Source organism: Leopardus geoffroyi, chromosome B4 (genome assembly GCF_018350155.1).
Source record: "Leopardus geoffroyi isolate Oge1 chromosome B4, O.geoffroyi_Oge1_pat1.0, whole genome shotgun sequence".
Classification (NCBI taxonomy): Eukaryota; Metazoa; Chordata; class Mammalia; order Carnivora; family Felidae; genus Leopardus; species Leopardus geoffroyi.
The window spans coordinates 94,987,599-95,014,133 of NC_059341.1; the positions used below are offsets into that span (position 1 = coordinate 94,987,599).

Genomic DNA, 26,535 nt, shown 5'->3' on the forward strand with positions numbered 1-26,535 from the left:
CGTCAGGCAAACCAGTGGACGTGGCTTGATGTTCGCTGGCTGCCCCTTGGGCAGAGGGCTACCCTGCTCCTTTGTCAGAAGCACAGCCCGTGAAAGAATGCCCTTCTCTAAAAATAGGGCAGTTTCCGGAGGCATGTCTGCACCAGCACATTAGTCTTCCCGGCAGCCTCGGGACAGGCCAGCTGATAAAACTCTCTCCTCCCGGTGCCCCAATTACTCACAGCTGTTTTCCAGACCAAAGGGCCCAGGGGATGCTGGCCTCAGGCCACATGTCAGGTGCCTCTTGTCAAACACTCCGTGTGAGGCGGGAGTCGGCATCATCAGCCTGGAAGCCTGGCCGGCCCTCTAGAAAGGATTAGGAAAGCTTGGCGTCCTGAGCCGTGAGTACATTCCAAACCCCGGCAATCTCTTTGTTTCCCTTCACATGTACCTGTTTTTTCTTTTGTCCTTCTACCCAAAGTTGGACTTTTCTTTCCGCTAGAAGCTGGAGGTTAGTATAGTCTAGTGGTTAAAGAGATGTGCTCTAGAGCCCCACTTCCTGGGTTTGAAGCTTGTTTTTTGTGGTTTTTGTTTTTGTTTTTTTTTAATTAGTAAACTTAATTTTTTAGAGTTTTGTGGTCACAGAAAAATTGAACAGAAGGTACAGAGAGTTCCTATATACCCCCTTCCCCACGCGTGAACATGCCGCATCCCCTATGGACATCCCCCACGCGGCGGTCGGTACATTTGTTAAAATCAATGAGCTCACACTGACGTGTCGTTAGTGCCCAAAGTTCAGAGTCTCACTGGGATTTGCTCTGGGGGTGGTACTTTCTATGGGTTTGGGGCGATGTGCGGTGATGCATCCACTATTGTAGTTTCATACAGAGTAGATTCACTGCCCTAAAAATCCTCTGTGCTCTGCCTACACATCTCTCCCTCTCCCTTAACAGGCAACCACTAATCTTTTCGCCGTCTCCGTAGTTTCACCCTATCCAGAATGTCAAATGGTTGGAATCATACCGTATGTAGTCTGTTCAGATTGGCTTCTTTCACTTAGTAATATGCCTTTAAATTTCCTCTATGCCTTTCCATGGCTTGATTGCTTATTTCTCGTCAGCGCCAGCTACCATTCCAGTGTCTGGATGTATCATAGTTTATCCCTCCGCTGATTAAAGGACATCTTGGTTACTTCCCAGTTTTTGTTTTTGTTTTTTGGCAATTTTGAATAGAGTTTTCAGCTTCTTTGGGTAAATGCCGAGGAGCACGATCGCTGGACCTTATGGGAAGAGAATGCTTAGTTTTGTCAAAACCTGTCAAACTGTTTTCCAAAGTGGCTGTACCATTTTGCATTCTTACCCGCGATGAATGAGAGTTCCTGTTGCTCCACATCCTTGCCAGCATTTGGTATTGTCAGTGTTCTACATTTTTGAAGCTTTTGATGACCTGAGGCAAGTTACTAGACCTCTTCACCTTGGTTTCCTAGTTTGCAAAACCTGGAAAACAGGGGCACCTTTATTATTGGGTTGTCATGAGAATGCAGTAACACCACCCACATAAGGCATGTAGGACAGGGCTGGCGTGTGTGAACTCTCAATAAATACAAGCTATATGATGTTTGGATTAGGTCGCATTTCTGTTCTCAAAAACACCTGAGATTCTTGGGCACAAAGTGATGTTTATGTTGGGGGTGGATTCCATGATTTATTTCATTATTTATTTAATGTTTATTTTTTAGTTTTATTTTTGAGAGAGAGAGAGAGAGAGAGGGAGTGTGTGTGCGCAAGCGGGGGAGAGGCAGAGAGAGAGACAGGGAGACTGAGGATCCAAAGCAGGCTCCGTACTAACAGCAAAGAACCCAGTGCAGGGCTCAAACTCACAAACTGTGAGATGGTGACCTGAGCCAAAGTCAGACACTTAACTGACCGAGCCACCTAGGTGCCCCTATTTATTATTTTTTTAAGTCTTTATTTATTTATTTTGAGAGAGAGAGAGAGAGAGAGCAGGGGAGGAGCAGAGAGGGAGAGAGAGAGAATCCTAAACAGGCTCCCACACGGTTGGTGCAGAGCCCAATGCAGGGCTTGAACTCATGAACAGCAAGATCATGACCTGAGCTGGAACCAAGAGTCGGACGCTGAATGGACTGAGCATCCATTTTTTAATAATGAGAGTTGGCCCCATGCTCTTTCCCATGCTGAGGACTTCATATACTCTCTCATTTGATTACTACTGTGCTACAGAGTAGGTACCAGCATCGTTCTCCATTTTCAGATGAGCGAGTTATAGCCCAGAGAGGTTGAACTGACTCAGTTAAAGTCACCCAGCTAAGAAGTAGAGTTGGGTGGGGCTTGAACATGCGTTCGGGTGACACCAATATCCAACACTTGCGACACTGCCTCCCTCCCAACCTGGTCTCCCTGCCAACCTGCATCTTTGGCTTGGAAATTTAGACTTACAGGGTTATAGTCTTTCCAGACCATTCTCTGGTTAAGCAAGAAGTTAGTCTCACAAGTTAAACATTTATTGCACCCCAATCTTGACACATCAAAATGATTATGTTGAAGTTCATGTCAACTGTTCTGTTCTGGGGGCTCAGGCAGTGTCTAGTGTTTGCACGGGCTGCTGCCTGCTTCTCCCATCTCACACGGCCAGCTCCCGCTCCGCCCTCAGATCTTGGCCGGCACGTTATTTCCTGCAGTGAGTCTTCTGGGTTAGGTGTCCCCCTTTGCTCTCTTAGCACCCTGTCTTTTCCCTATTGTAGCTCTTGTCACCCTGTATTAGGCTTTTATGTCTGGCTCCTCTGCTAGACTGAGCTCCATGAGGGCAGAGACGCTACTTGTCTTGCTCACTGTCGTTTGCGCGGCCCTCAGGCCAGCACCTGGCGCCTAATGTGGGAGTGTTAGTGGAATTAATGACTGAATGACCATAAGGGCTGGTGCTGGACCGCAGCACTGGGTGTGGTGCTTCTTTTTCAGGCCCAGGCTAGAGGGTCACCGACCCTGACATCCCACCTCAGGAATTCACCATGGTGTTTGACTTGGGATCATCCCACTCCTGGATCTCTTCTTCCCACTGCAACAGCCAGGCATGCAGTGAGGAATGACAGGGCTAGGGGCGTTTTAACACTCAAGCAGCCTCTTAGGCAGTAAAGCTCTTCTCCCCAACTCACTCACTCTGCAAGCAGGGCATGAACCCCAAATAGGCTTAATCCATTCTCTGGCCCTTTGCATTCTTGGGAGGAGGGTCCCATAATGACATTCTCAGGGTCTCAACTGGAGGCAAGTTGGTTGGCACATGGTGGTGTGGTCATATTTGTTGTTAAAATGTAAACACATTGCTATATTGGCTGGTAAAGAACCATTCCCTAGAGTCTGCTGAGGAATCTCCCCAGTGTGCCAGCTTCTCTGGACCCTCTCCTGAGACCCCTTACTTCCCTGAAATCTATAAAATAGGGTGGTGATGTCTGGTGCAACAGAAGGCTTCCAGGACCTTCTTTCAGCCCCATGGCTGACGTCATACTTCTTCAGTCTGAGTTTTTACATAATTTGAGTATCGCCCCTGGTAGAGTCCTTCCTGTGTTCTTGGGAAAGGGTCCAGGGAAGAGGGGAGAAAGGCAAGGAGGAGCAGGAAAGGATTCAGGCAGTATGCCTCTCTCCCTGGCATTTGCATGGAACTGAGAGGATGTGAGACTTCGGGCATTCCAGATGAATGATGAGTTGTTCACCCCGTGGTCTCCAGCTACCTGCTGCATAGACAGCCGCTCTACGCGTTCCTTCATGAGCCATCTCCCTGGAGAAGGTTTCCAGATCAGTAGCCCCCACTTATTGAGCTTTTACTGTGTACTCAGTACTCAGATAAATGTCCATTTACCTCTACTAACAACTCTGTGAATCTGAAGAGTTACCCTGATTTTCCAGATGAAGAAACAGCTCTGAGACGGTCAGCCGTGCTCAGGTCATGGAGCTGGTAAGTGGCAGAGTTGGGAGTCTGCCTCAGATGCCACAGCTCTACAGGGACTACTCTGGAGGGGAGTATCTTACTTCTAAGGTAGAGGCACAGGAGCTTCTGGAGAGGTAGACACACTTTCCAAAAAACATTATGCTCATGATAAATGGTAGCCATTCTGGTCAGTGAAACAGATTCGCGGAGAGGGCTGCCACATGGCCATGTCCCTATGGCGGCCAGAAGGAAACTTGCCAAGAATCTCAAGTCCTGTAGATGGCTGTCTGGGAGCTTGCCGTGCTCAGAGCTCGGTGCTAACCTCTGCTGGAAGGGAGCCAGGCACAAGTCCCTGAAGTTCACCCTCGACACCTGCCCTGAGGGCAGTGCACTTGGCTGACTGGCCCTGACCTGTCCTGAGGTTCCATGGCCACACTCTGTCTCTATAGCAACGCTGGCTCTCCGGTAAGCGCACTTGGGCAGGCTGGGACATAGAAGTCCTGGCGAGGACCTCTGGGCCAGATTCTTCCTGGAAATTCAAGTAAATACCTGTTGCTTTGACTAGGAAATGTGAAATTTACATCTAAGAACAGAAAATTCTTGGAGAAAAAAAATCTTTAAGAATATTTGTCATTGGAGAATTTATAACTATACCTTGAATACAGTTAGGGGGAAAAAAGATGGAAAGGAGAAAAAAAAGAGATTGAAAGGAAGCACGTTAAAATGCTATCAGTTGTTTTGACTTGGGGATATTTATTTTTCCTTCCAATTTTTCCAAAATAGTTACTGTGTTTACTTTTACAATGGAAAATATATGTTCTTTAAATTCCCCCCTTTCCTTCTGGGGTGGCTCATGTCTATTTTGAGGCGTTTGAAGGGGACAGGAACAGACCAGCCAACTTCCTCTGCCCTTTGTGACTTATTAGGGAAAATCATCTAATTGCTGTGATCAATTTCCTCACTTATAATGTGGGCAAACAGAGTAGTAGGGCTTGATAAGGTTAGAATGAGCATTTAAGGGGATAATCTGGGTAAATTTTTTTTAAGTTTATTTATTTTGAGAGAGACAGAGGGAGCGTGAGTGGGAGTGGGGGTGGGGGAGGGCAGAGAGAGAGAATCCCAAGCAGGCTCCGCACTGTCAGCGCAGATCCCGAGGCGGGGCTCAAACTCACGAACCCATGAGATCATGACCTGAGCCGAAACCAAGAGTCGGACGTTTAACTGAGCCACCCAGGTGCCCTGGGTAAAATTTTTATTACAAGTCTGGCTCATGGTAAATGCTCATGACAAGGGGTAGTCATTCTGATCACTAACTGGCTCCTGGTGTTAACTCTCATGAGCATCAGTGTTGTTATGACCACCAGAGGGCACTGCTGGCCTCCAGAGCCCACCCTACCAGGGGACACCAGGACTCCAATATCGTGCACCTGTCCTCTGGAGACTGATGTAAGGGGACAGCACGGAAATGCCCCTTCCTTGATTGCTGATCTCTAAGTTCCCGGCCGTGTGCTGAGAAAGAAATTCATTTTAGCATTGGAAGTGGCTGACTTTCTCTAGCAGTCGTGGAAGCTGCCTGTGTTGCTCCCAGAAATGCACATGTGATTGATTCAGATCTTTCCTGTGACGTTCCCTTGGGCAAGGAGGGCGAGAATTCCCCTTCAGTACTAGAATCTCCCAGGGATAATGGGGATAGAAGGAGAAGGTGGATGAGTCTGGGGGCTCTTCTGCTTGGGATGAGTGTGGGGGGCAGAGGAGAGGCTGATGGTCACTGGCCTCAGGAGGCCATGTGGAAAAAGGGCCACGTTCCTGTGAGTTGGTGACTCCCCTCTCTCTCTCTGGCCCTGTCCTCTCCTCTAATCTCCAGACATGTCTGATATCTGGTTGTCCATTTGACGTGTTTACTTGGATAGGGCTAACTATGCCCCAAATAAAACCGTTCTTCCCGACTATTAACAACCACCACCACCAACTACTACTAGAACAAAACCCAAAATGAGCCTACACTCCCAAAATGTCACTCATTTACTAAGCGAATACTTCTTGAGTGACCACCCAGTGTCAGATAGTGGTCTAATCTCTGGGGAGAAGGGGTACAGCGGTGAACAGAGCAGGCACGATCCCCCTGTTATGGGGTTATGTGGATAGGGGCCAAATGTCTGCAACAAGGAAGCTGATTGTGCTGCTCTCCTGTGCGCTGGTGGAAAAAACAAAATGCGAAGAAACATGAGGAGTGTTGTGTTTGTTTCTGGGGACACGTGTGAGTAGGGCCATTGTTAAATTATGACACTTCCAGTAGAGAGAGAGAACGTTGGTGAAGGGACCACGAGATGTAAAGAATTATTTGGCAAGATTTGGTCTCAAGAAACGGTGTGTGTGTATGTGTGTGTGTGGGCGCGTGCGTGTGTATGTGTGTTGGGGTTTATGTAGATGCAACATAATGGCATTCTTCAAATGTCCGAGGGTGGTCCTCGGTGTGGAGAAGGATGGACAAACTAGGTATGAACCCAGAGGGGGTATGAGAATGGTTGCCAGGAGGCAGATGTGGAGAAGGCCATCTACTGAGTGATGTCCCAGCATGCAGTGCTCCAGGGGCGAATTGTCTTTCCCTGGAGGAGTTCTGGTGGGAACAATCTTGGCAGTGATACCATAGAGAGAATTCTGTCACACGATGGGGTAATGAACTAGGTGACACCAAAATTTCCTTCCCACCCCGAGTTTCTAGGAACTGATCAGTGATATGGAGACCCACTGTGAGTACGTTTCTGTAACCAGCCTGGTGACACTGGGGTATCAGCAGCCTCAGACGTCTGTCTGTTCCTTGGTGTCCTGCAGATGAAGAGACTCTCTTTTCCATAATGTCCCATCCATTCAAGAAGAGAGGGCCAGCTGGATCTGAGGGGCCCCAAAATACGCCAAACCTCCCTAGCTCTGCTCAGACCGGTGTGTCAGATTTTTTTTACTGGCGCAGTCTTGCCTCCTCTGTTCCCATCCTGATGTACTTCCTCACCCTGACTGACGTCCCCAGGCACTGAGCACATCTGGAGAGGCTTGTTGAGCCACCCCTTGATCTCAGACAACACTTTATTGCATTGTTTTCCCTCCCGATGAGACCCTTAGCTGCCAATTTCCTAGGTTTTTCTTTGGTAAACAACCCACTCGGAAGAGATTTGAAATGTTAACCAAAGTTTTAAGAAATAAATTATGTGTGGGGCGCCTGGGCGGTTCAGTCAGTTAAGCGTCCAACTTCAGCTCAGGTCACAATCTCACAGTTCGTGAGTTCCAGCCCCACGTTGGGCTCTGTGCTGACAGCTCAGAGCCTGGAGCCTTCTTCGGATTCTGTGTCTTCCTCTCTCTCTGCCCCTCTCCTGCTCAGGCTCTGTCTCTCTCTGTCTCTCAATAATGAATAAACATTTAAAAAAAATTAAAAGAAATAAATTATGTGTGACTGGGCTGTCCTTAGTTCCTATCTGGTAATGTCTTTGGGTTACAGGAGGGAGCATTGGGCCTGCCATTCAGAAAAAGGAGGAGGTATGCAGCCTAAGGCACCGGGGTTACTGAGCGGGCCTGGGGGATTATGTGGGATACCCTGCTTCATTTTTGCTTTTTCCCCTTTTCTCTCACACCACCCCATACTTCCTTTATTTTCCCCTTCATCACCTTAGACCCGGGGATCCCTGCCCCTAGGAAGTCTTGTTCCCACCCCAAGCCCTTCCATGCTTTGGAATGCCTTCCTCTGGTTTCTCATGTTTAAGTCCCTCCCCGGTGCTGGGGCTGGGGTGAGGGTGAAGCTGGCCATGCCATCTGAGCAGGGGGTCCTAAGGCTAATGAAGGTGTCCTGTGCCCTGTGGCCAGGCCCTGGTTTCAGGAGGGACCTGCCTGGCCAGTGGATCACTCCTGGGGTGAGTGTAGTTTTGTTTTTCTGCTGCTGCTTCCTCTTTTGGCACAAAATTCAGTGTCTAGAAAGGACATGCCAATTTGGGGTGACTCAAATTGTTTATACAGAGAGGAGCCCTGCACACCCTAGTCATGGCCCTGGTTACTCCCCAGTCCTGTCTGTGTCCCAAACTTCCTCTCCCAGAGGCAATTTCTAGTGTGTCTGCAAATCTCCAGTAGCCCTCAGGGATAAACATCATGATGACCCTTGGTTTGGGTGGATGAAATTGGATGGTCTGACCAGGGACTTCCGGGAAGTTCAACATGCTAAAATGCTGCCACCTGGAGGCAGGTTGGGGCAGTGCTGCTTGAGAACCACCCCCGCCCCCCCTTTGGTCCCCTTGTGGGCCTTTGCCTCTGCAAGTGGGGTTTGCAATATGCTTTTTTCTCAACTCAGTTTTTAAGGCAGGAAGTTTAAGGAATTATCTACAGATCTTTGATTCAGGAGAGGAGTCATTTTTATACTTTTTAGGAAGAAATATTATACAGTCTCAAATCTTATTTTTGTTCTAAAATCAGATCTTCTTCATTAAATAATAAACTACAGTTAACAATTATGGAGCCATAACTTTGCATCAGGCCTTGTGTGAATTGCTTTATACCCACTATTTCATTTAATTTCTAAAACAGCCCAGTGAGGAAGGTATGGGCATTAATGCCATTTTATCATTGCTGAAATAGAGGCTAAAGCGGGTCAGGTAACTTGACTTAGGTCACACAGCTAGGAAGCACTTGAGCCTGAATAGAACCTTGTCCCCCAGCTCTTAATCCCCATATTATTTAATCATACAACATACTCAGTTGTCTGAGCCAGAGGTAGATGTAGAACTTTGGGCCGCAGTGGCAAGCTGGTGGCCTGGATCTGACTTCCTGATAGCTCTTACTCATCTAGGATTCTCCAGTTTACCACAGTCTTCACATCTCCCTATTGCCCTACACTGAGCCTGCTTCACTCAGTTATTGTCTATTTGGCCCCGGTGGGTATCTTCAGTCGGCAATATTTTACTAAGGCATCAGCGGCTCCATGGGGACCTCCACCACCGTGAGTTCCTTAAACTGTGCAAATACGGAAAGAATAAGAAGGTACAAAGCCAATGATGTCAGGTCATCTTTCTCGTCACTGCTATAAACTCCGGCCCCATGCTAGCACTCAGACATCGTAAACCTGTATTCGTTCCTCTTTCTGACCTGCTTCTTTGGGTGAACTGTACACTCAGAATTCTCCCTGGCTCAATGACAGTGCGAATCATTTGAGACGCAGGGGCTCTGACACTAGGCAACCATGCCTGACCGGGCCCCGTTGGCTCAGGCCTTGGAGGAATGTCCCATCCAGACAACCCAGGAACAGCATGTCATTTCTGTGTCGTTCCCACTGGGGAAACTCTAGCCTCTCCACGCGGGTCTGTGCGGCCACAGCTGCCGTTCGTAGTCCCCGGCAGGCTGGCTGTCTCCTGCCACGGGCAGAGGCCGCCTGGAGCCCTCCTGCTATTTCCAGCTATTGACCTCAGTCTGAGGTCAGCTCCTGAGCAAGCTGCATGGAACACGGAATAATGGGGGCAGCTCCACAGAGAGGGGAGATAAAAGGTTCACCCCTCTAAGGAAAAGGGCAGGTCGGTGAGTAGAAGAATAGGCAGCTAAGCCCTAGTTGGTAAATTCTCTTGGTGTGGGGAAGAGATGGCTGAGAAGAAGATCAAATCCCCTCACTGCTTGGGAAAACCTCTAACAGCTACAAGGGACCAAAAGTTGATTTAAAAAAAAAAAGTTGGGGGAGGACACCTGGGTGGCTTAGTCGGTTAGTATCCAACTTTGGCTCAGGTCATGATCTCACAGTTTGTGGGTTCGAGCCCTGTGTTGGGCTCTGCGCTGACAGCTCAGAGCCTAGAGCCTCCTTTGGATTCTGTGTCCCCCTCTCTCTCTGTCCCTGCCCCACTTGTTCTCTCTCTCTCTCAAAAATAAATAAAAATATTAAAAAAAAACACACAAAAAAACGGAGGCACCTGCGTGGCTCAGTCAGTTAAGTGTTCAACTTTGGCTCAGGTCTTGATCTTGAAGTTCCTGAGTTCAAGACCCGCGTTAGGCCCTGTGCTGACAGCTCAGTGCCTGAAGCCTACTTCAGATTCTGTGTCTCCCTCTCTTTCTACCCCTCCCCAACTCATAGTCTGTCTCTCTCAAAAATAAACATTAAAATTTAAAAAAACTGTACATCAGGAGAAATACCAAATAAAAGAGGCAAGAATGCGCCTGTGTCTATGAGTTCTCTCCCCGATGAGCACTGGCTTTGTGTTCAGCTAATACCGAGTCCAGAGTCACTTTCCTCAGAATGTACTTCAAGGGACACTGCTCCCTTGGCAGGGAGCCCTGTGGAGACTGAGAACAAGAAATAGGAAGCCCAACATCAGATTAGAAAGGAGCCTTTCCCTCTGTCCCGCCAGCATTTGGGGTTGGGGTCAGGCCCCCAGCCACCAGGGCACTTCTCTGCAGCTGCCTCACCTCTGTTACCTGAGTATGTTGTACATACTACTACCCTTGCGCTCTGTCCCCATTGTGCTTCCGGGATGCTCCAGTGTAAATCCTTGGGTAATGAACACATCACAGCGAGCTTATGTGGAGGTTCGGCCCTAAACTCAGCACCCAATGAGAAAACTGGTGGGGTAGAAATGACCACTGAGAATCTCTTAGGGAGGTACCGCGTGGGGCACTTTATTGTATCTTTCTCAGGAAGCCTATGTGCCCGGATGCTGAAAGTCATTGGAAGTTTTTCAGTTGAACAGCAGATGATGTTTGGCTTGTGTTTAGGAGCCAAGCTGTTTAAGGAGTTCTACTGTTGTGCCTTTAAATGCCAGACTCACTCTCCTTGGAACTGAGGCTGGTTGAATGGAATTCTCATCTTCCATCTCCTACTCACGCTGAGGTATATGTTCCCTGGGGGAGGGGGGAAGTGAGGAGGGTCTTTTCTTTTTATTTCAGAGAGAGAGAGAGAGAGAGAGAGAGAGAGAGAGAAGGAGGGAGGGAGTGGGGGAGAGGGCCAGAGCAGGAGAGAGAGAGAATCTTAAGCAGGCTTCACGATCGGCACAGAGTCTGATGTGGGACTTGATCCCACGACCCTAGGATCATGACCTGAGCCGAAATCAAGAGTCAGAAGCTCAACTGACTGAGCCACCCAGGCGTCCCAGAGGGTCTTTTATTTACACATATACACAAGTGCTTCTCTTTCTTTGGTCAAACTCACATAGTTGAATTCATATATGTCACACACACTGCATACGATTCCATCATTCTCAAGGATACGCCTACACAGCTCACCTGTGCGCAAAGGAGAAGAAATTGGTGTCTTGCACAGATCCACAGACTTGTTTCAGGCACCCACACCAGTTTTAACTAATGACAAAGGACAATCCTATATTATACCCAATCTTCTATTAAACTCAGGGGCTTAAATTGTTCCCCGTCGAAGACAGGGATCATGAAGAGAACACGTTTACCTGCAAGAAAGCTGTTTATGGAGAAATAGGCTTTAGGTTTGGGCTATTCCTCAGGGAAACGAAACCTCTGCCTCCTAGTTTATGTGCAGACCTGATTCTGAACCCCAGCTCTGCCAATTATCAGCTCTGTGACATGGGTACACTATTTCACCTTCCCGAACCTCAGTGTCTTTAGGTGTAAAATGGGCATCGTGACACCTCACAGTTTATTAAGAGAATCAGATGGGATCATGTATGTCCAGCCCCTCCCATAACACTGAAACATAATAGGTATTCAATCAACCTTGGCTTCCTGAGAGTCCCCACCAGACTTTGAAAGTGAAATCAACAGAGCTGGTTGAGTAGTTATGGCAATCGACTGCTAATCTGTTGTGTTCTGAATACAGAAATTTCTATCCTATCCTAGTTCATTGTTTTTCAGATGCAGTGTGGAAGAGTGGAATCAGCAATGAGCCCAAGAGACCTGGGTTGAAATCCAAGATTGAAATTTTAACCGTTGGGTAACCTTCAGCAAGCTATTTAACGTCTCTGTCTCCTCCCATGTAAGGAATGGGTAACAGTGCTTCCTGAGGATCCGCTGACGTGATAGATGTTAAACACTTGGCGTACCCCAGTACCCGATGGGTGTCCACTCTCTCTTTCCTTGTCCCACCGCCCGTTTTGTTTCTTTCTGCCATTTGTTTCTTTTTGCCACTCTCAATATCCATCATAACTATTTCTTCCTTTCTCCCCCATGTATAGAATCTCCAGAAATGCTATTAGAACCAGCATTTGAATGAGACCTTAAATCACTTCATCTAACCATTAATTTGATTTATTTATTATTATTTTTTTAATGTGTATTTATTTTGAGAGAGAGAGAGAGCGCGCACACACACGTGCATGAGCAGGGGAGGGCAGAGAGAGAGGGAGACACAGAATCCTAAGCAGGCTCCAGGTTCTGAGCTGTCAGATGCTTAACTGACTGAGCCCAGGCACCCCTAACCATTAATTTTAGAGCCGAGCAAACTGAAGTCAACTAATCAAGTTACTTGAACACAGTGAAGAGACCACACAGCTAAGGTTATGGTCACATTTGTTGGAGATTTCCAGGTCTCTTAACTTCGGGTCTAGTTTGGATTCTTTTCTTTCCTTTCTCTTTCTCTCGAGGCAGTTCAGACGAGAAGTCCCAAAAGAATTAAGAATTATATGAAGGGATTCTTAATGTCATTAGTAAATCAGATAAATATCATACAGCGATCAATACTGTTTAATTGGCAAGGAAATGTCAATTCGACAGCAAGCAGGGGTCACTTCACACTTGTTAGACTGGAAAAATCCAAAACCTAGGTGGTGCCAAGCATGGGGCAGGAAGGTGGTGGTGGAGAAAGCGTGCTGTGGGCGACCAGTCAGCGCTGTGATTCTGGAGCGCGTCTGGCAGTACATAGTCAGGTTAAGTATATCCAAGCTCCGTGACCTGGTGACTCTGCTCCTGGATATATGATGCTCCATGGGGGCCATAAAGGAAGCGTCTGAAGGAGCTTACTGTGGAGGGGGTGGAGGTGAGAGGGGAACGGATGAATACTATAAGACATCTTAGAACACGTGGGTGTTAGAAGCAACGGATGAGAGGTGTTACACAGGGGAACTTGGAAGGGAGGATATTAAAAACATTGTACTGAGGTGAGCAAACAGATGAGACCTATAATAAAAAACATTTACATAAGTTGAAAACACTTGCACCCAAATACACATCGTGGAAGAATGTTTACAAACAAAGGGCTTTACATTAAACATGTGAAAATAGTTGCTGAGGGCGTGCCTGCATGGCTCAGTTGGTTGAGTGACTGACTCTTGACTTCAGCTCAGGTCATGATTCCACAGTTGGTGAGACTGAGCCCCACACAGGGCTCTGTGGTGACAGCATGGAGCCCGGTTGGGATTCTCTCTCTCCCCGTCTCTCTGCCCCTTCCTGTTGGCACTCTCTCTTTCTCCCTCTAAATAAATAAACTTTAAAAAAAGAATTCTCGAAAAAAATAGTTGGGAGGCGTATAGGATTGGGGATGAAAGGCAACAAATAAACATACAAACAAGTCAAGCGTTATTCCCCTACAGCCACAGAAGACAGTGACAGATGATGTGGGAGGCACAGGGTCCTAAGTGCCACCACTAAGCTTAGGCTGAATATCTGACACTCAGGAGTTGCCTAATGTCTCACGAATGACTATGAATAAAAGTCCAAGTGGTGACCTCATCCAGGACTTTACCAATTCCCGGATGTTATTCTCCTGGAGGTGCTGGGAAATCCATGAGGTTGTGTGGTCTGTGGGAAGGAGGTAGACATCCTACCCACTGTAACAACTTTCTTCTAAAATGTCCCTTCTCTACAAAATAAAATGCCAAGTTATTTCTCTAGAAGATATGGTTTATTTGTTTGGTCCTAAGTGAGACATATATAAAGGCTGAAGCTGGAGCAGATCTCTCTCCATTACCTAGCAGTTTACTGGCACAGGTTCCTGTGTGATATTTGGTAGAATATATTGCTGTCACCCTTTCTGTGAGCCACACTGTCAGGCTAGCCATGGCATTTAGCTACTCTTACTGGTAGGAGCCTTCTAAGGAACTCTCTAAGGGCGGACCTCAGGGTTTGCACGCAGTATTTCGGGAGTTGACATATCAGATCCTTCTGCATCAAGGAGAAGGGGTGAAGCTTGTGCACAGAATAGGAATTTAGCCAGTGGCTGGGTTCATCTGATCTCTTCTAGTTCTATTTCTTCTTCGTCTCTCTTCATTAATCTCCTTGGCGTTTGTTTCGTTTTAATCTTCCTATTGGCCTAAATCAGGGTTCCTAACCTAAGTATTTGGGGCCCGATAGTTGTCATGGAGGGCCATCCTGTGCTCTGTAGGATGTTTAGAAACATCCCTGGCCTCTGCCCACTAGATGCCAGTAGCACCCCCCTCCCCCCCCCCCCCCCCCCCCCCCCCCACTGTGACAACCCAAAACATCTCAAGACATTGCCAAATATCTCCTGGGTGCAAAATCACCTCTGGTTGAGAAGCACTAGCCTGGACAAAGAACCTGGGGGACACATCAGCATTTCTGTATCAAATGTATTTTAGAAAGGTTCTTATTTGTTTCAGGATACATGATGTAGCCTTCCCTTGGCTGACTCTGTTAAGTAAATGTTTAAAAGCAGAAGCTCCGAGAAGATGGTTCCAGGTAGTCATCTGGCCAAATCTACCTGTGGCAAAAAGATCTGGGCCTACTTCCTGAGTTAATCCAGAAACAAAACAAAACAACACAAAAACGGAATCCCTGGTCTGAGCTAATTGAGTAATTAGGGAAAATGTGGTTCTTGTGCCCCTACTTTCCAGGGTCATTGCTCCTATCATCTGTTTGCCTTGGCCAGGGATGATGACCACGCTCAGCAGAGGTGCAAAGGGAGGCTGGAAAGAGGTGAATGTTGGGATCACGTCTCTCAAGCTGTGCCAGGGTTGGGATCCTTCTCCTGGGTTTTCCATGATTTGCAATAAGAGAACAAGGCTGGCATTCTTGAATTGATTCTTTTGACTCAGTGGCCATTTCAGTGGGGAAGACTGTCCTAAAAATTAGGGTTCATAAAACTAAGAAAAACAGAACACACATGAAAGGATTGAGGATCTCCGTGAGATGGTCGGATAAGATGAAACGAAAGAAAATCCTTGGTTATTACTGTTAATACCACACCAGTTTAGAAAATGTTTATTGTGGATCGTGTAAATGATGATTGTGATGAGGGAAGGGCAGGTGGAATCAGATTCGAATTTGGCTCTTGCTTAGGAGTACAGTTGTCATGCTTATTCCAAAATTAACTGATGTAAGACCAGGTTTAGGGAGGTTAGATGCCATAAGATGGTCCTCTGACTTCAAACCAGGGGTGCTAAATCCCTTAGGATTATAGTGGAAAGAACAGAAGCAATTAATTGTTCTCTAGTTCCACATTTTGTGGGAAAGAACTTTTTTTTTAATGTTTATTTATTTTTGAGAGACAAGGAGAGAGACAAGTGTAAATGGGGAGGGGCAGAGAGAGGGAGACACAGAAGCTGAAGAAGGCTCCAGGCTCTGAGCTGTCGGCACAGAGCCCAACGCGGGGCTCGAACCCATGAGCTGTGAGATCACGACCTGAGCTGAAGTCAGACGCTTAACTGACTGAGCCACCCAGGTGCCCATCTAGTTCCACATTTTGATTGAGGGGATTGGTACACACACTAGGGAGGGAGAGGCACTTGTTGCCATGGTGGTGAGGCCTGGGGATGTAGGGTCAGGAGTGAAGGAATGACAGGAAACACTGGTGAGAAGGAAGATGTGGGAGACGCTGGGAAGCATGAAAGAAAAAAAAAAAAATGAAGCCAAAAGAGAAATGATAAGCTTTCTTGAATGAAAGAGATTAGAATCCTTTTGAATAAAGGGATCTTGACAAGTGAATGGCTAAAGTGGAAAGGAACAAGTCCTTTCTTCTGCAGAATGGTAGGGGCATCAAGTCCAGCCGTGCCCATCAACCAGACATCGCTGCCTGGGCTCCCAGCCTTTTCTCTTAACCCCCCTCAGTCCCTCACAAGGGCCAGTGAGATGAGACAGAGAAGAGCCCAATTCCAAGCTGAGACTATGGTCTCATTCAGAGGGATGGGACTCGTTCAAGTTCATAAAGCTACGCAGGCAGAAGTCACACGCCAGTTTGGTATTCATCATTCCGTTACACCACATGCTGCTCGGCGGGTTCTCAGAGAGTAGACGTTATGACACGAAGATTTTGGAAAAATAATTGAGCACGGAATCAGTTTCTCTGAAGAAGGAAGAAGCTAGAGGGGGAAAACACTGAAAAAGATGATGTGTGAGTCTTCAAATGAATGGTAAATTTTACATTTCTCCATTCCATTTAAAAGGTGCTTTCTCCATGGCTACAAGTGACCGCCTGGAGTGGTAGAGGCCGTGAGCCATGAAGTACACAGGACGATTCAAGAGGGGAGAGAACAGCTCTCCTTGTTTCGTGGAGGGCCAATCATCCCTAAATTCTTGGACGACAGAGAAAAAGCTCACGGGCCTTTACCTTGACTGTCCTGTGGGCAGGCATCAGGGCACAGCTATGTCCAGAGGGCAGAGAGAGAAGGCAGCAGATGGGGTTTGGCCTCACTGTACTCTCTGGCTGGGGGATTACATCTAATGCACGAGCCTGTTCTTGGAAGGGACAAGCCAAAAAGACTAAGCCGCCAGGCCATGTGACCATTCATGCAGGGGGTAGAAGTTTCCAGAGCTCAGGAGAAAAGGGGCTAAGCAGGCAATGAAATCAGGCCCCAGAGAAGAAATAATTTTGTTTTTGCAATGTTGGTCTGTCTTGGGTAAAAACTCATTTTAGAATGAATAGAGGATTTCTTCATCTGATCTGGGCAGTTGCTGGCTTGAATCTGTAGCTGAATTCAACTACATGGGCTCATTGAATGAGTCATTATTCAGTTTCCAGTGCCAGGAAGAAATGGAAGGCCACCTCAGAGTCTGATGAAATATTGAGGAGATTCAATAATTCTCTGGACAAAGGTGCATAAGGGATGGATGGAAGCAGAGACGAATGAACACTCTTCTAGTCCTCCATGAAACCTATGATTCTGTTTGTGTATAATTTATCACCTTGGATTTATGAACAAAAATTGATTATATTTCAAAAGCAGCGAAGTGGAAATTTATTTGAATTTGAGCAATAGATAAAGCCAAAGAGAAGAGAATAGAGGGACTTAAGTTGCAACAGCCAAGAAAATAGCATTAAGAGGCTGGGGGAAGGTTAGGGTTCCTGCCTCTCAGAGGTGTTATGTCGGGGCTTGATGCTCTAGTCCATACTTAATGCTTTGGGAATGTTGGTCCCTTCCTAGGTACTAATGTTCTCAAGCAACATAGAGAAGCATCAATGTATAGTGTTTCTTTCAATATTATTTCCTTTTAGTCTTTTGAGAAAAACCAGTTAATGTAAATGTCACTACTGTCATGCAGCTGGGGTGGCCCAGTTGGATGCAATGTCTTGTAAAAATGTGCTAATGATAACACTGCATGTTGGGAGGAGTGGGGAGGGGTAAGGAGGGGTTCTGCCAACTTTCCTCTGTCAGAAAAATGGAGAGGATCATGGCTGGGCTCGAAGAGGGAGTGACACCCTCCTGTGTGCACGCATAAAAGACCAGGTAGACTCAAGCAGGGAGGACCCGGAGAGGTTGTCAAGGCTGGAGAAGCTCAGGTATGGCTTACGTGGGGCATCCTCCGGAATTCTGGGCAAACTGCCGGTAGATCCAGCACCTTACGCATGGCACAGCACAGTGAGGGAGCACCCAGGGTAAGAGTGTGGGCTCTTGAGTCAAATAAATTTGGGTTTGAATCCAAGCTCTGTCACTTTCTGGCTATGTGATTTTAGTCACGCTACTCTACTTTTCCAAAGGCTCTGTTTTCTTCGTGTTTAAAATGGAGAGAACATGGCATGCCTGGGTGGCTCAGTTGGTTAAGCTTCTGACTCTTGGTTTTGGCTCAGGTCATTTCATGGTTCGTGAGTTCAAGCCCCACATCGGGCTCCATGCTGACGGTGCAGAACTTGCTTGGGATTTTCTCTCTCCCTCTCTGCCCCTCCCCTGCTTGCTCACTCTCTCTCTCTCAAAATCAATCAATCAATAAATTTTAAAAATAAACTAGAATAAGATGGTGAGAATAGTATATTGACCCATAGGATTCCTGTGAGGATTAGTGAGATTCTCTGTGAACTTTACGCACTGCTGCCTGGACTTGAGCACTTGATAAAGGGTAGCAACTAGGGTTACTTTATTTCGTAAGTCATATGTAGTCGAGCCTCATCATTCAACAGAAATAGTGACAGCAGTACTCCTAAGACATGGCCTTCCAGACAAAGTTGGAGGCCCCAGCCAATTGCAACCCCCACAACCCTTTGGAGGGAGGTGGTCAACATCCCATCGCATTGTGCAGTCCTGGACCCCCTTAACCTCCCAGCTCCGAGATCCTACCTCATGCCAAACAACCTGGAAGATATGGTAACTGGACCCAGATTGGGACATGATTGGGATTTTTGCTTTAAGAGTTCAAGTTAAACACACTCAAGCCTTGTTATTCTTCGGTTCCATATCATTTGGTTATTCAGGTTCCTTGTCCTTCCAGTTTTTCTCCAATGTTCAAGACCAAAGAGTGGATATGGAAAGAACAGCAATGGCGGCCGAGGGTGTGGTGGGGTGCCATCAGCTCCCACACCCCTTCCACTAGGAGGCTGGCATGTGTCAGACATCTTTGATCGCCCCGTAGGAGGCATTGCCAACACCTCATGGTTTGAAAACTGTGGCAAGATGTAAGCAGCAGAGATAGCAAGAGAAAATATTACCACTTGAAAGGAGGGACGGAGTAGAAGGGAAGGATGAAGGGATGAGAGAATAAAAAGAAAACAGAGAAAAGGAAATTGAAGGGAGATGGAGGTTGTGATGCTGATAGAGCTTACGAATCAAGAAGTGATAATAATTCTAGAAAGGAGTGAGACAGAAAGCCTCAAAGAGTCGGAATTAGGAAGGGGCTTTTGAGGCATTGTGTGACCCAGCTCCCTCTGTTTATAATTGAAGCGCAGAAGAAAAGAAAAAGGAGGGGAGGAGAGACTCCTTTGTCTCCCTATAGGCAAAATCAGGAGACTGGACTATCTATCTACAAAGCTAGCAATCTATGAATTATAAGTCATATATATATGTATATATATATGTATATATATTTAAGATTCCTTATTTGGTTAAGATATGTCACTGTGGTCTGTGTAACTTATATGAAAGTCACCTTGTAATGGATGATGTGAATGTGTTTGGTTTTCTCAGTTCTCAGACACTCAGGATCATAATGCCCTTCAGTTTAAAAAGTAGCTTATACAGTGTGATGGCTTTTTAAAAAGTTGACCAGTCCTTAGGTATGTTCTGGAACTAATGCTGAACTTCTGGGAAAGTAAGAATCTAGGCTAGAACCAGGTCCTAGACCTTTCTGGTATTCCGTTGGCTGATGCCTCAGCTTGCTCATTATTAAAATCTACGATGTCTGTTTCCTTGGTGTCCAGGTTTTCCAGTAAGTATAGCACATCAGGAGAGGCTTGCGAGCCAGCCACAATGTTGATTCCACTGGTCTCTGAGGATGTTTCTGTGTCAAGTGAAAGAACGGGCTCAGAACTGATGGGATCTGGACTTAGGCCTGTCAGGGAGGCGTGGCTGGACGCCAGGAAACCGGGGAGGCTCCACCGTTTGGGGAACTTGTCATTATCATTAGGGTCTTCCCCAGAGGCTAACGTGAGGATGTTTCTCTCATCTTTGGCTGAACTAGTCTGAGGACTGGGGTCCCTAGGAGGTGTCCCTTTCTCTGAGGGGAATGCAATCAATCCCACAGGCACCTCCTGCTGTCCAGTCCCGCTTGGCTCAACCCCGGTAAACTCTGCACTCTGGATGGAGGCAGTGGAGTCACGGGATGTGGGCACTGGTGCCTCGGTCACTGTGATCAGTACCTCGGGGACCTGCGGCATTTTGGTGGGGGAGACCCTCACGCTCGACTGTGGAGTCAGGCTCTGCAAAGTGCTTGTCCGGCTGGTCTCTCTGATCGTGGACAGCTCCCCCAGGCTGGAGTATGCCTTGGGGTTCCCCTCTGGGGAGCAGGGTTGCCTTTGGGCGGGTGAGGCACGGTGGGGGCTTCTCGAGGGCACATCCAGCAGATCTCTGGCTGGGCTGACGTCACCACTTGGGGGGAAGAACATGGAGCTGTCACTGGCCTGCCTGCCATAGCTTCTCCTCCTGGGGCTGGCGGGGTGTTCGTGGGCACTCAGGAACCTCTTGACTCTTCTAATCATGGAATGGCGCTGGCCGTGCTTCTCGAAACTCCACAGCCACTCCTCACCAGGGAGATCTGACCCGGACAGTCTGAAACACACAATGGCAAAATGTAGGCAGAGCAGTTTCAGGGCCCCAGCTCTGTGGGCAGAGTCTCAGAGATCAGGACTGAGTTTTGTATTTTCACATTACAGATTTTGAAATGGGGGAGACTTTAACTTGAGATTGTCTGGCAGAGATTCTCCAACCTTTTGGTCACAGGACCTTTTTAAACTCTTACAAATGATCAAGTACCCCGAAAAGATTTGTTCATGTGGGTTACAGCTATTGCTACTTACTGTGTCAGAAATAACAGAGGAATATAAAAAAATTACACACATAAGAATGTACAAGCACTCATACCATGAAATGTTAAGTGATGACATCATCACATAGCATGTAGCTTCTGGAAAATTCCACTTTTCCAGAAAGTCAGGGAAGAATGAGAATGAAAAGGTGAATAACATTTTAGTGTTGTTACAAAAATAATTTTGACCTTAAGGACTTGGGTCTTGGGGTTTTGGTTTTTGGGGATTCCCAGAGTTCCCCACACCACACTTTGAAAATCACTCATCTACAGGCGTGGACCTTAAAAAGAAGATATAGTGTGTATTCTTTCTCCTTTATTGCAGGTGAACCAAGGTCATGAACTAAGGATCTGTAACCCCCCCCCCCCCCCCCCCCCCGCCAATAATGCATCATAGCCAAATTCAAGACAGTGCAAAAACAGCTCACATTTACATTTATTTAAGGACCTCCCATGCCTTAATGCAGTTAATTATCGTATTCATTGTATGAGTTGGTACTATTATTATTCAGATTTTACAGATGGGGAAACTGGGACCCAGAGAGATTCTAAAGACAGTGTAGCCATTGAGGGCCAAACCCAGAAATCTGACTCCAAAGCCTTTGTTCTTAGTCCCTTTTATATAAAGTCTGCTACCTGGATGTCAAGTGGTGAGGTAGAGCCTGGGGAGGGGGGGGGGGAGGGTGCAGAATAATGAGTAAAACACAATCCTTGCCCACAGGTAATTTGTTAACATCCCTGGTCCACTCATCTAGGGTTACAGAAGGAGAAGTGGGACCACCCATCCATCGAGGAGGGCGGTGTGTGGTCTCTCGATGTAGCTGGGCTCCCCTGTGATGAAGTTTGATAGATTTGGTAATGTTGAACTTTCAACATTTGAGACATAAAACGAATAACCCTAGCCTTTTGAACCTTCTTCTTCAAGGCTGAAATAAAATGGATAATTGGGATAACAGCAAGGGCTATGGGGTCGCAAGGCCTGCTCCCGCCTCACATTACATGGTTGTCTCATGTGTCGGTGGATTTGTGGTCTTAATGGGGTTCAAAGAGGAGCTACTTAAAGCCTTGCCTTTAAACCGCAAATGCTCACACCAGCTCCGGGAGCAACAGTGCTTGGTCCACCCTGGTTCCAATGTTCCTATCAACAGCCCTGGTGACAAGATGCCTTCACAATGCCAGGTGCGCTTTGTGTGACACAGAGGGGAGTGTCGGGGCAGCAGGATGTTGGTGTAACCTGAAAGGGTAAAGTGAGCAGCAAAGAGAACATCATTCCTCCGTGTTTATGAATAAAAGATGGCTGATCGAGATGATTAACTGGCTAAGTGTCCCGGGATGGCGTCCGATTACAACCTTGTGCTGTTATTCTAAAGCCCCAGCAGTGCCCTTGGCTACCAGATAGCCTCTGGCCCACCTCGGCCGTGCATGGCTCCGATTCGGTTACGCCAACTTGAGAAATGCAGACTCATGTCTCAGCGGCCCCAGTGACCCAGCTCGCCGAGTTTCATTAGGTCAGATCTCCAGTCACACCAGAGGCGCAGTTGTTCACTAAGATCGCCACGCTGGATGTGCCCTGGGAATCCAAAGTAGGGCTGCCAATCTCTCTTTATAGGGCGAGCCTCTGTCCTCCATTTGAGATCTTGACTTTTTATTTGCGATTTCTCTTCCTCAACTACTTCTAAACCACACTGCCTTGTAAGAATGATAAAATCTTCCAGGGGCGCCTGGGTGGCTCAGTCAGTTAAGCGTCTGACTTCCGCTCAGGTTCTGTATGATCTCATGGGTTGCGAGTTCGAGCCCTGCGTCAGGCTCTGTGTTGACAGCTCGGAGCCTGGAGCCTGCTTCAGATTCTGTCTCTGCCTCTCTCCCGCTTACACTCTGTCTCTCTCTTTCTCAAAAATAAACGTTTAAAAAAAATCTTCTGGAAACATGTTTATACTATCATTACTTCAAAACTTTGTAAATCCTAAGGACACAATTTTCTAACTATGCTGATGATGGACATGTATATTCAATGGGGGCAAGAAGATTAAGGCCCTGCATCACAAATTAGAGAAAAACAGACCAGTTACAAAGAGCAAACTGCAAAAAGGCCAGGGCTCTTGCTAATGTTCTACTGGTTCACCAACTGACACCGGGCAGGGCTGCCAGTGACACCCTATTGTACCTTCCTGCCTCATGAGACTGTATCGTGGACGCATGAGAATTATCCACTTACCCAACTAAATTTATTGAGCATCTACTATGAGTAAATCTGCTGCATCAAGAACTGTATAACACAGTTTAAAAGGAGGGAGAAGGCACGTATATAATTAGCTAAATTGAGACAAAGTAAGTTTTTGAGCTGACTTTTTGACATTGAGAAGGAATCAAATGGGCAGAGAAGGGGCAGAGCATTCCAATGGAAGAAGTGACTTGAACAAGTAAGTCGGGGGAAACTTTAGGGTGTTTGTGTGTGAAGATGGGAAAAACTTGAGTTGTACAAGCACAGAATAATGTCAGGCATAAAGCTGAAAAGGTAGCCTTGGATTGTGTTAGAGTCTTATGTACCAGGTAGAGGGATTTGGACTTTATCCCAAAGGCAGGGGGCAACTATGGGCTGCCTTTGCGAACGAAGGGCATAGGTAGACTTGTGCTATTTTGTGGTAGTTCTGGAAGAACTACGTGGACAGCAACATTGATGAATGTTGTCGTCCAGAAATGCTTTGGGTAAGAAACATGACATGGGAACTTTCTACGCTATTAGTCAGAAAGACCTATTGGTGGGTCTTTGGAGGAACACTTGGTGGCCTGTGCTCTGGGGGGGAGGGGCAGTTTTATGAATGTCATGCTGAAGTGGTGAAGGAAGCCTTTTGGGTGTTTATGTTGTCAAAGAGCAGTCGTGAAGCTCCCCCCCCCCCGCCCCCACATGATGAACCCAATGACCTTTCTTCCAAATGTGTCCGTGAGGGAATGTTTCACTGCCAGCACACAATCCCCATCTCCTTTCTCTGAAAGTCACGGTTCCCAATAGGACATCAGAAACCGTGGTTTAAGAACAAAATGGTTTAAAGCTTAGAGCACACAGAACAGACTACATTGAAAGATGCTCCATTTCCCAAGTTGGGCGACTTGGATGTACCTTTTAGGTCCTTTCAGACTTTCTTCTCCTCCTTATTTGGTTTTTAAAGTGTACTTTTAGTACAAGGTTAGTACAATCCTGAGGCCCAAATATCACACACTTAAAACACCCCAAAACGGGGCCCCTGGGTGGCGCAGTCGGTTAAGCGTCCGACTTCAGCCAGGTCACGATCTCGCGGTCCGTGAGTTCGAGCCCCGCGTCGGGCTCTGGGCTGATGGCTCAGAGCCTGGAGCCTGTTTCCGATTCTGTGTCTCCCTCTCTCTCTGTTCCTCCCCCATTCATGCTCTGTCTCTCTCTGTCCCAAAAAGTAAATAAATGTTGAAAAAAAAAAAAAAAAAAAAACACCCCAAAACAACTATAGCGGAAACATTATATGGTAGAATATAAGCGCGCTCATTATATTGCTATACATTAGAGAAGGTCAGCTGAAAAAGGTTCTGGAATTCGCTTGGACTTAGATAGGCAAGTAATTAGAGCTAGGAGGACATTTATGGAAAGTGCCATGCCGCCATTATTGTCCAGAAGATAGAATTTGAGAATTGCCTCTGTGGTGAGGAAAATGATTTATTCGGGAGCTCGTAGAGCCAGGATTTCTGCTGCCTGGGCTGATTCTAACTAGCTGTGTGACCTTAGGAGAGCCACTTAACCTTTCTGTGACTCAGCATCATACTTGAAAACTAGTGACAACAATACTTCCTCTACCTGCCTTAGAGGCTGTGGGGGAGTTCAAAAGAGTAATAGATGTGGAAAAGCTTTGAAGAGTAGACAATACGAAAAGGACTCTGTCAATGACTGGCAGACTTTCAGAGGTGATTTCCAAGTCATTGTTGACTTCTCGCACCTGCTTGGAGGAAATGATAGCGTCTGCCTGAAAGTTAATCCCTTTTCTCCTCCGAGAGTGTATTTTTAAAATGTCACTACCCCAGGGCACTTGGGTGGCTCAGTTGGTTAAGTGTCTGATTCTTGATTTCGGTTCAGGTCTCGTGGTTTCGTGAGTTCGAGCCCCGCGTCGGGCTCTGCATTGACATCACAGAGTCTGCTTGGGATTATCTGCGCCTCCCCAGCTTGCACTCTCTCTGTGTCTCTCAAAATATACTTAAAAAAGTGTCACTACACCTTGGTGCTGCCATCTGACAATGAACACCTTAGAAGGGATGACTCTCACAGTCACTTAATGGTTAGACGAGGGCACTGAGTGAATGGAGAGGAAGCATAAGGACAGGAGAAAGCTGATTATTTGGGAGAAGGAAGATGGGGCCGATCAGGTGGCTTTCTTGCAGACATTGCCAAATCGTGCAGTTAACATTTATTGCACAATGTAAATCCTCAATACGGAAGAGATGAGAATGAGGAAGGTTGTGCTATGTATTGGGCATTATTTTTAAAGGGTGGAGAAGGGTAGGTGTGGGAGAGAGAACAGGTTACGTTAAGCCAAGCGGGCGAGTTGGTTTTAGCCGAGTCTAGGAGGGAGAGCAGGCGTCATCCTCCAGGTCGCACTGGCGTCAGGATTGGGATATGTTATTTCAATCGCAACTGTTATAAAAGACCAACAACCCGCACTTTCAAAATATCTATTGAGCACCCAGTGAACCATCAGCCCCACAGTCTCCCTTGCCAGTGACAGATTTCTGAGGGCACAGGCAGCAGTGATTTCAGGGCTTTTGAAAAGACGCTTGGGCTGCTCAGGGCACAGAAGAACACTTGTCACCTCCTGTTGCCATAATAAGAGGGGACAGGACTGCTGGAGACGGCAGTGACTTTCAGAATTCATGGAGTGTGTCTCATATGGAAAGACCAAAACAGCCCCATTAACTTGAGAGATCTGATGCATTTTTTTTTTTCCCAAAGCAAGCTTTTCACAAAGCTTTCTCATGTGTGTGATCAGGTAAATAAATACAGAGCTTCACAAGATTAAAGGATAAAACTGCATAATGCTTGCCTTTCTTTCTCTGGGCCACCTTTTTTTTTTAACCTCCTCCCCCCAGGTTTATTGATATATAACTGACATATAACATTCTTTAAGTTTAATGTGTACAATGTGATGGTTTGACATATGTGTATATTATAGGATGTTTACCTCAGTAAGCTCAGTCAACATCTTCACCTCACACAGTGGCCATTTTGTTTGCTGTTGTGCCAACATTCAAAGTGCTATTTTGAGGGGCATCTGCGTGGCTCAGTCTGACAGCGTCTGACTTTGGCTCAGGTCATGATCTCACAGTTCGTGAGTTCGAGCTCCACATTGGGCTCTGTGCTGACAGCTGGGAGCCTGAAGCCTGCTTTGGATTCTGTGTCTCCCTCTCTCTCTGCCCCTCCCCTGCTCATGCTCTGTCTCTGTCTCTGTCTCTCTCTCTCAAAAATAAATAAAAATTTTTAAAAAAGTGGTATTTTGACAGTTTAAATTCAATTAATTTAGGTCATTTTAACAAATTGAAATGAGGAATTTAGGAAATTGATATTTAATGTGATGAATTCTACTTCTCAGGTCAGATTTATTATTTTCAAATTGTTAGTGTTCCTCAAAGTCAGGCAGCCGCCTTGGAGGGAGCTGATGATTTGCCTGAAAATCTATCTGGGCAGAGCCTGTGTGGAGGGACATTTATTCACAGCAGAGCAAAATGTACTCTTCAAACCCATTAGAGGCAAGTGCTGTTATTTTTAACCTTCTGCTCTGCAGAATCTTGTCAGAGCCGTAGCCTAGGATTTATAAGATGGGAAAGGTAACTCGTGCTGAGCTGGGAGGTGGGGGCCAAGCACTGGGAGGAAAACCCAGCAGACAGAGATTGTATCCATCCAGCACCCCCTCCTGACTCCCTTGCTGGGGGACACTTTGGAGTAGGGGAGCATCACGGGGGGTTTGCTTAGCTCACAATAGGGGCTCCCAGGGCTGGTGACCC

At 46.8% G+C, this 26,535-nt stretch overlaps 2 protein-coding genes across 4 annotated transcripts in view; one reads left to right on the forward strand and one right to left on the reverse strand.

The window, feature by feature from the left end:
* Positions 1–287: 287 nt before the first annotated feature.
* Positions 288–26,535, forward strand: part of LOC123592207 (RAB3A interacting protein) — a 144,796-nt gene continuing 118,548 nt past the window's right edge. The window contains exon 1 of the mRNA XM_045467244.1: positions 288–380. The gene's annotated coding sequence lies outside the window, so the exon portion shown is untranslated. The remainder of the gene's footprint in view (positions 381–26,535) is intronic.
* The window catches only part of BEST3 (bestrophin 3), a 41,656-nt gene continuing 33,138 nt past the window's right edge, over positions 18,018–26,535 (reverse strand). For all 3 annotated transcript variants that reach the window (XM_045467241.1, XM_045467240.1, XM_045467242.1), the window contains one exon: positions 18,018–20,264. In XM_045467241.1, coding sequence (XP_045323197.1) covers positions 19,322–20,264 — 943 coding nt within the window. In that variant the 3' untranslated portion in view covers positions 18,018–19,321. The remainder of the gene's footprint in view (positions 20,265–26,535) is intronic.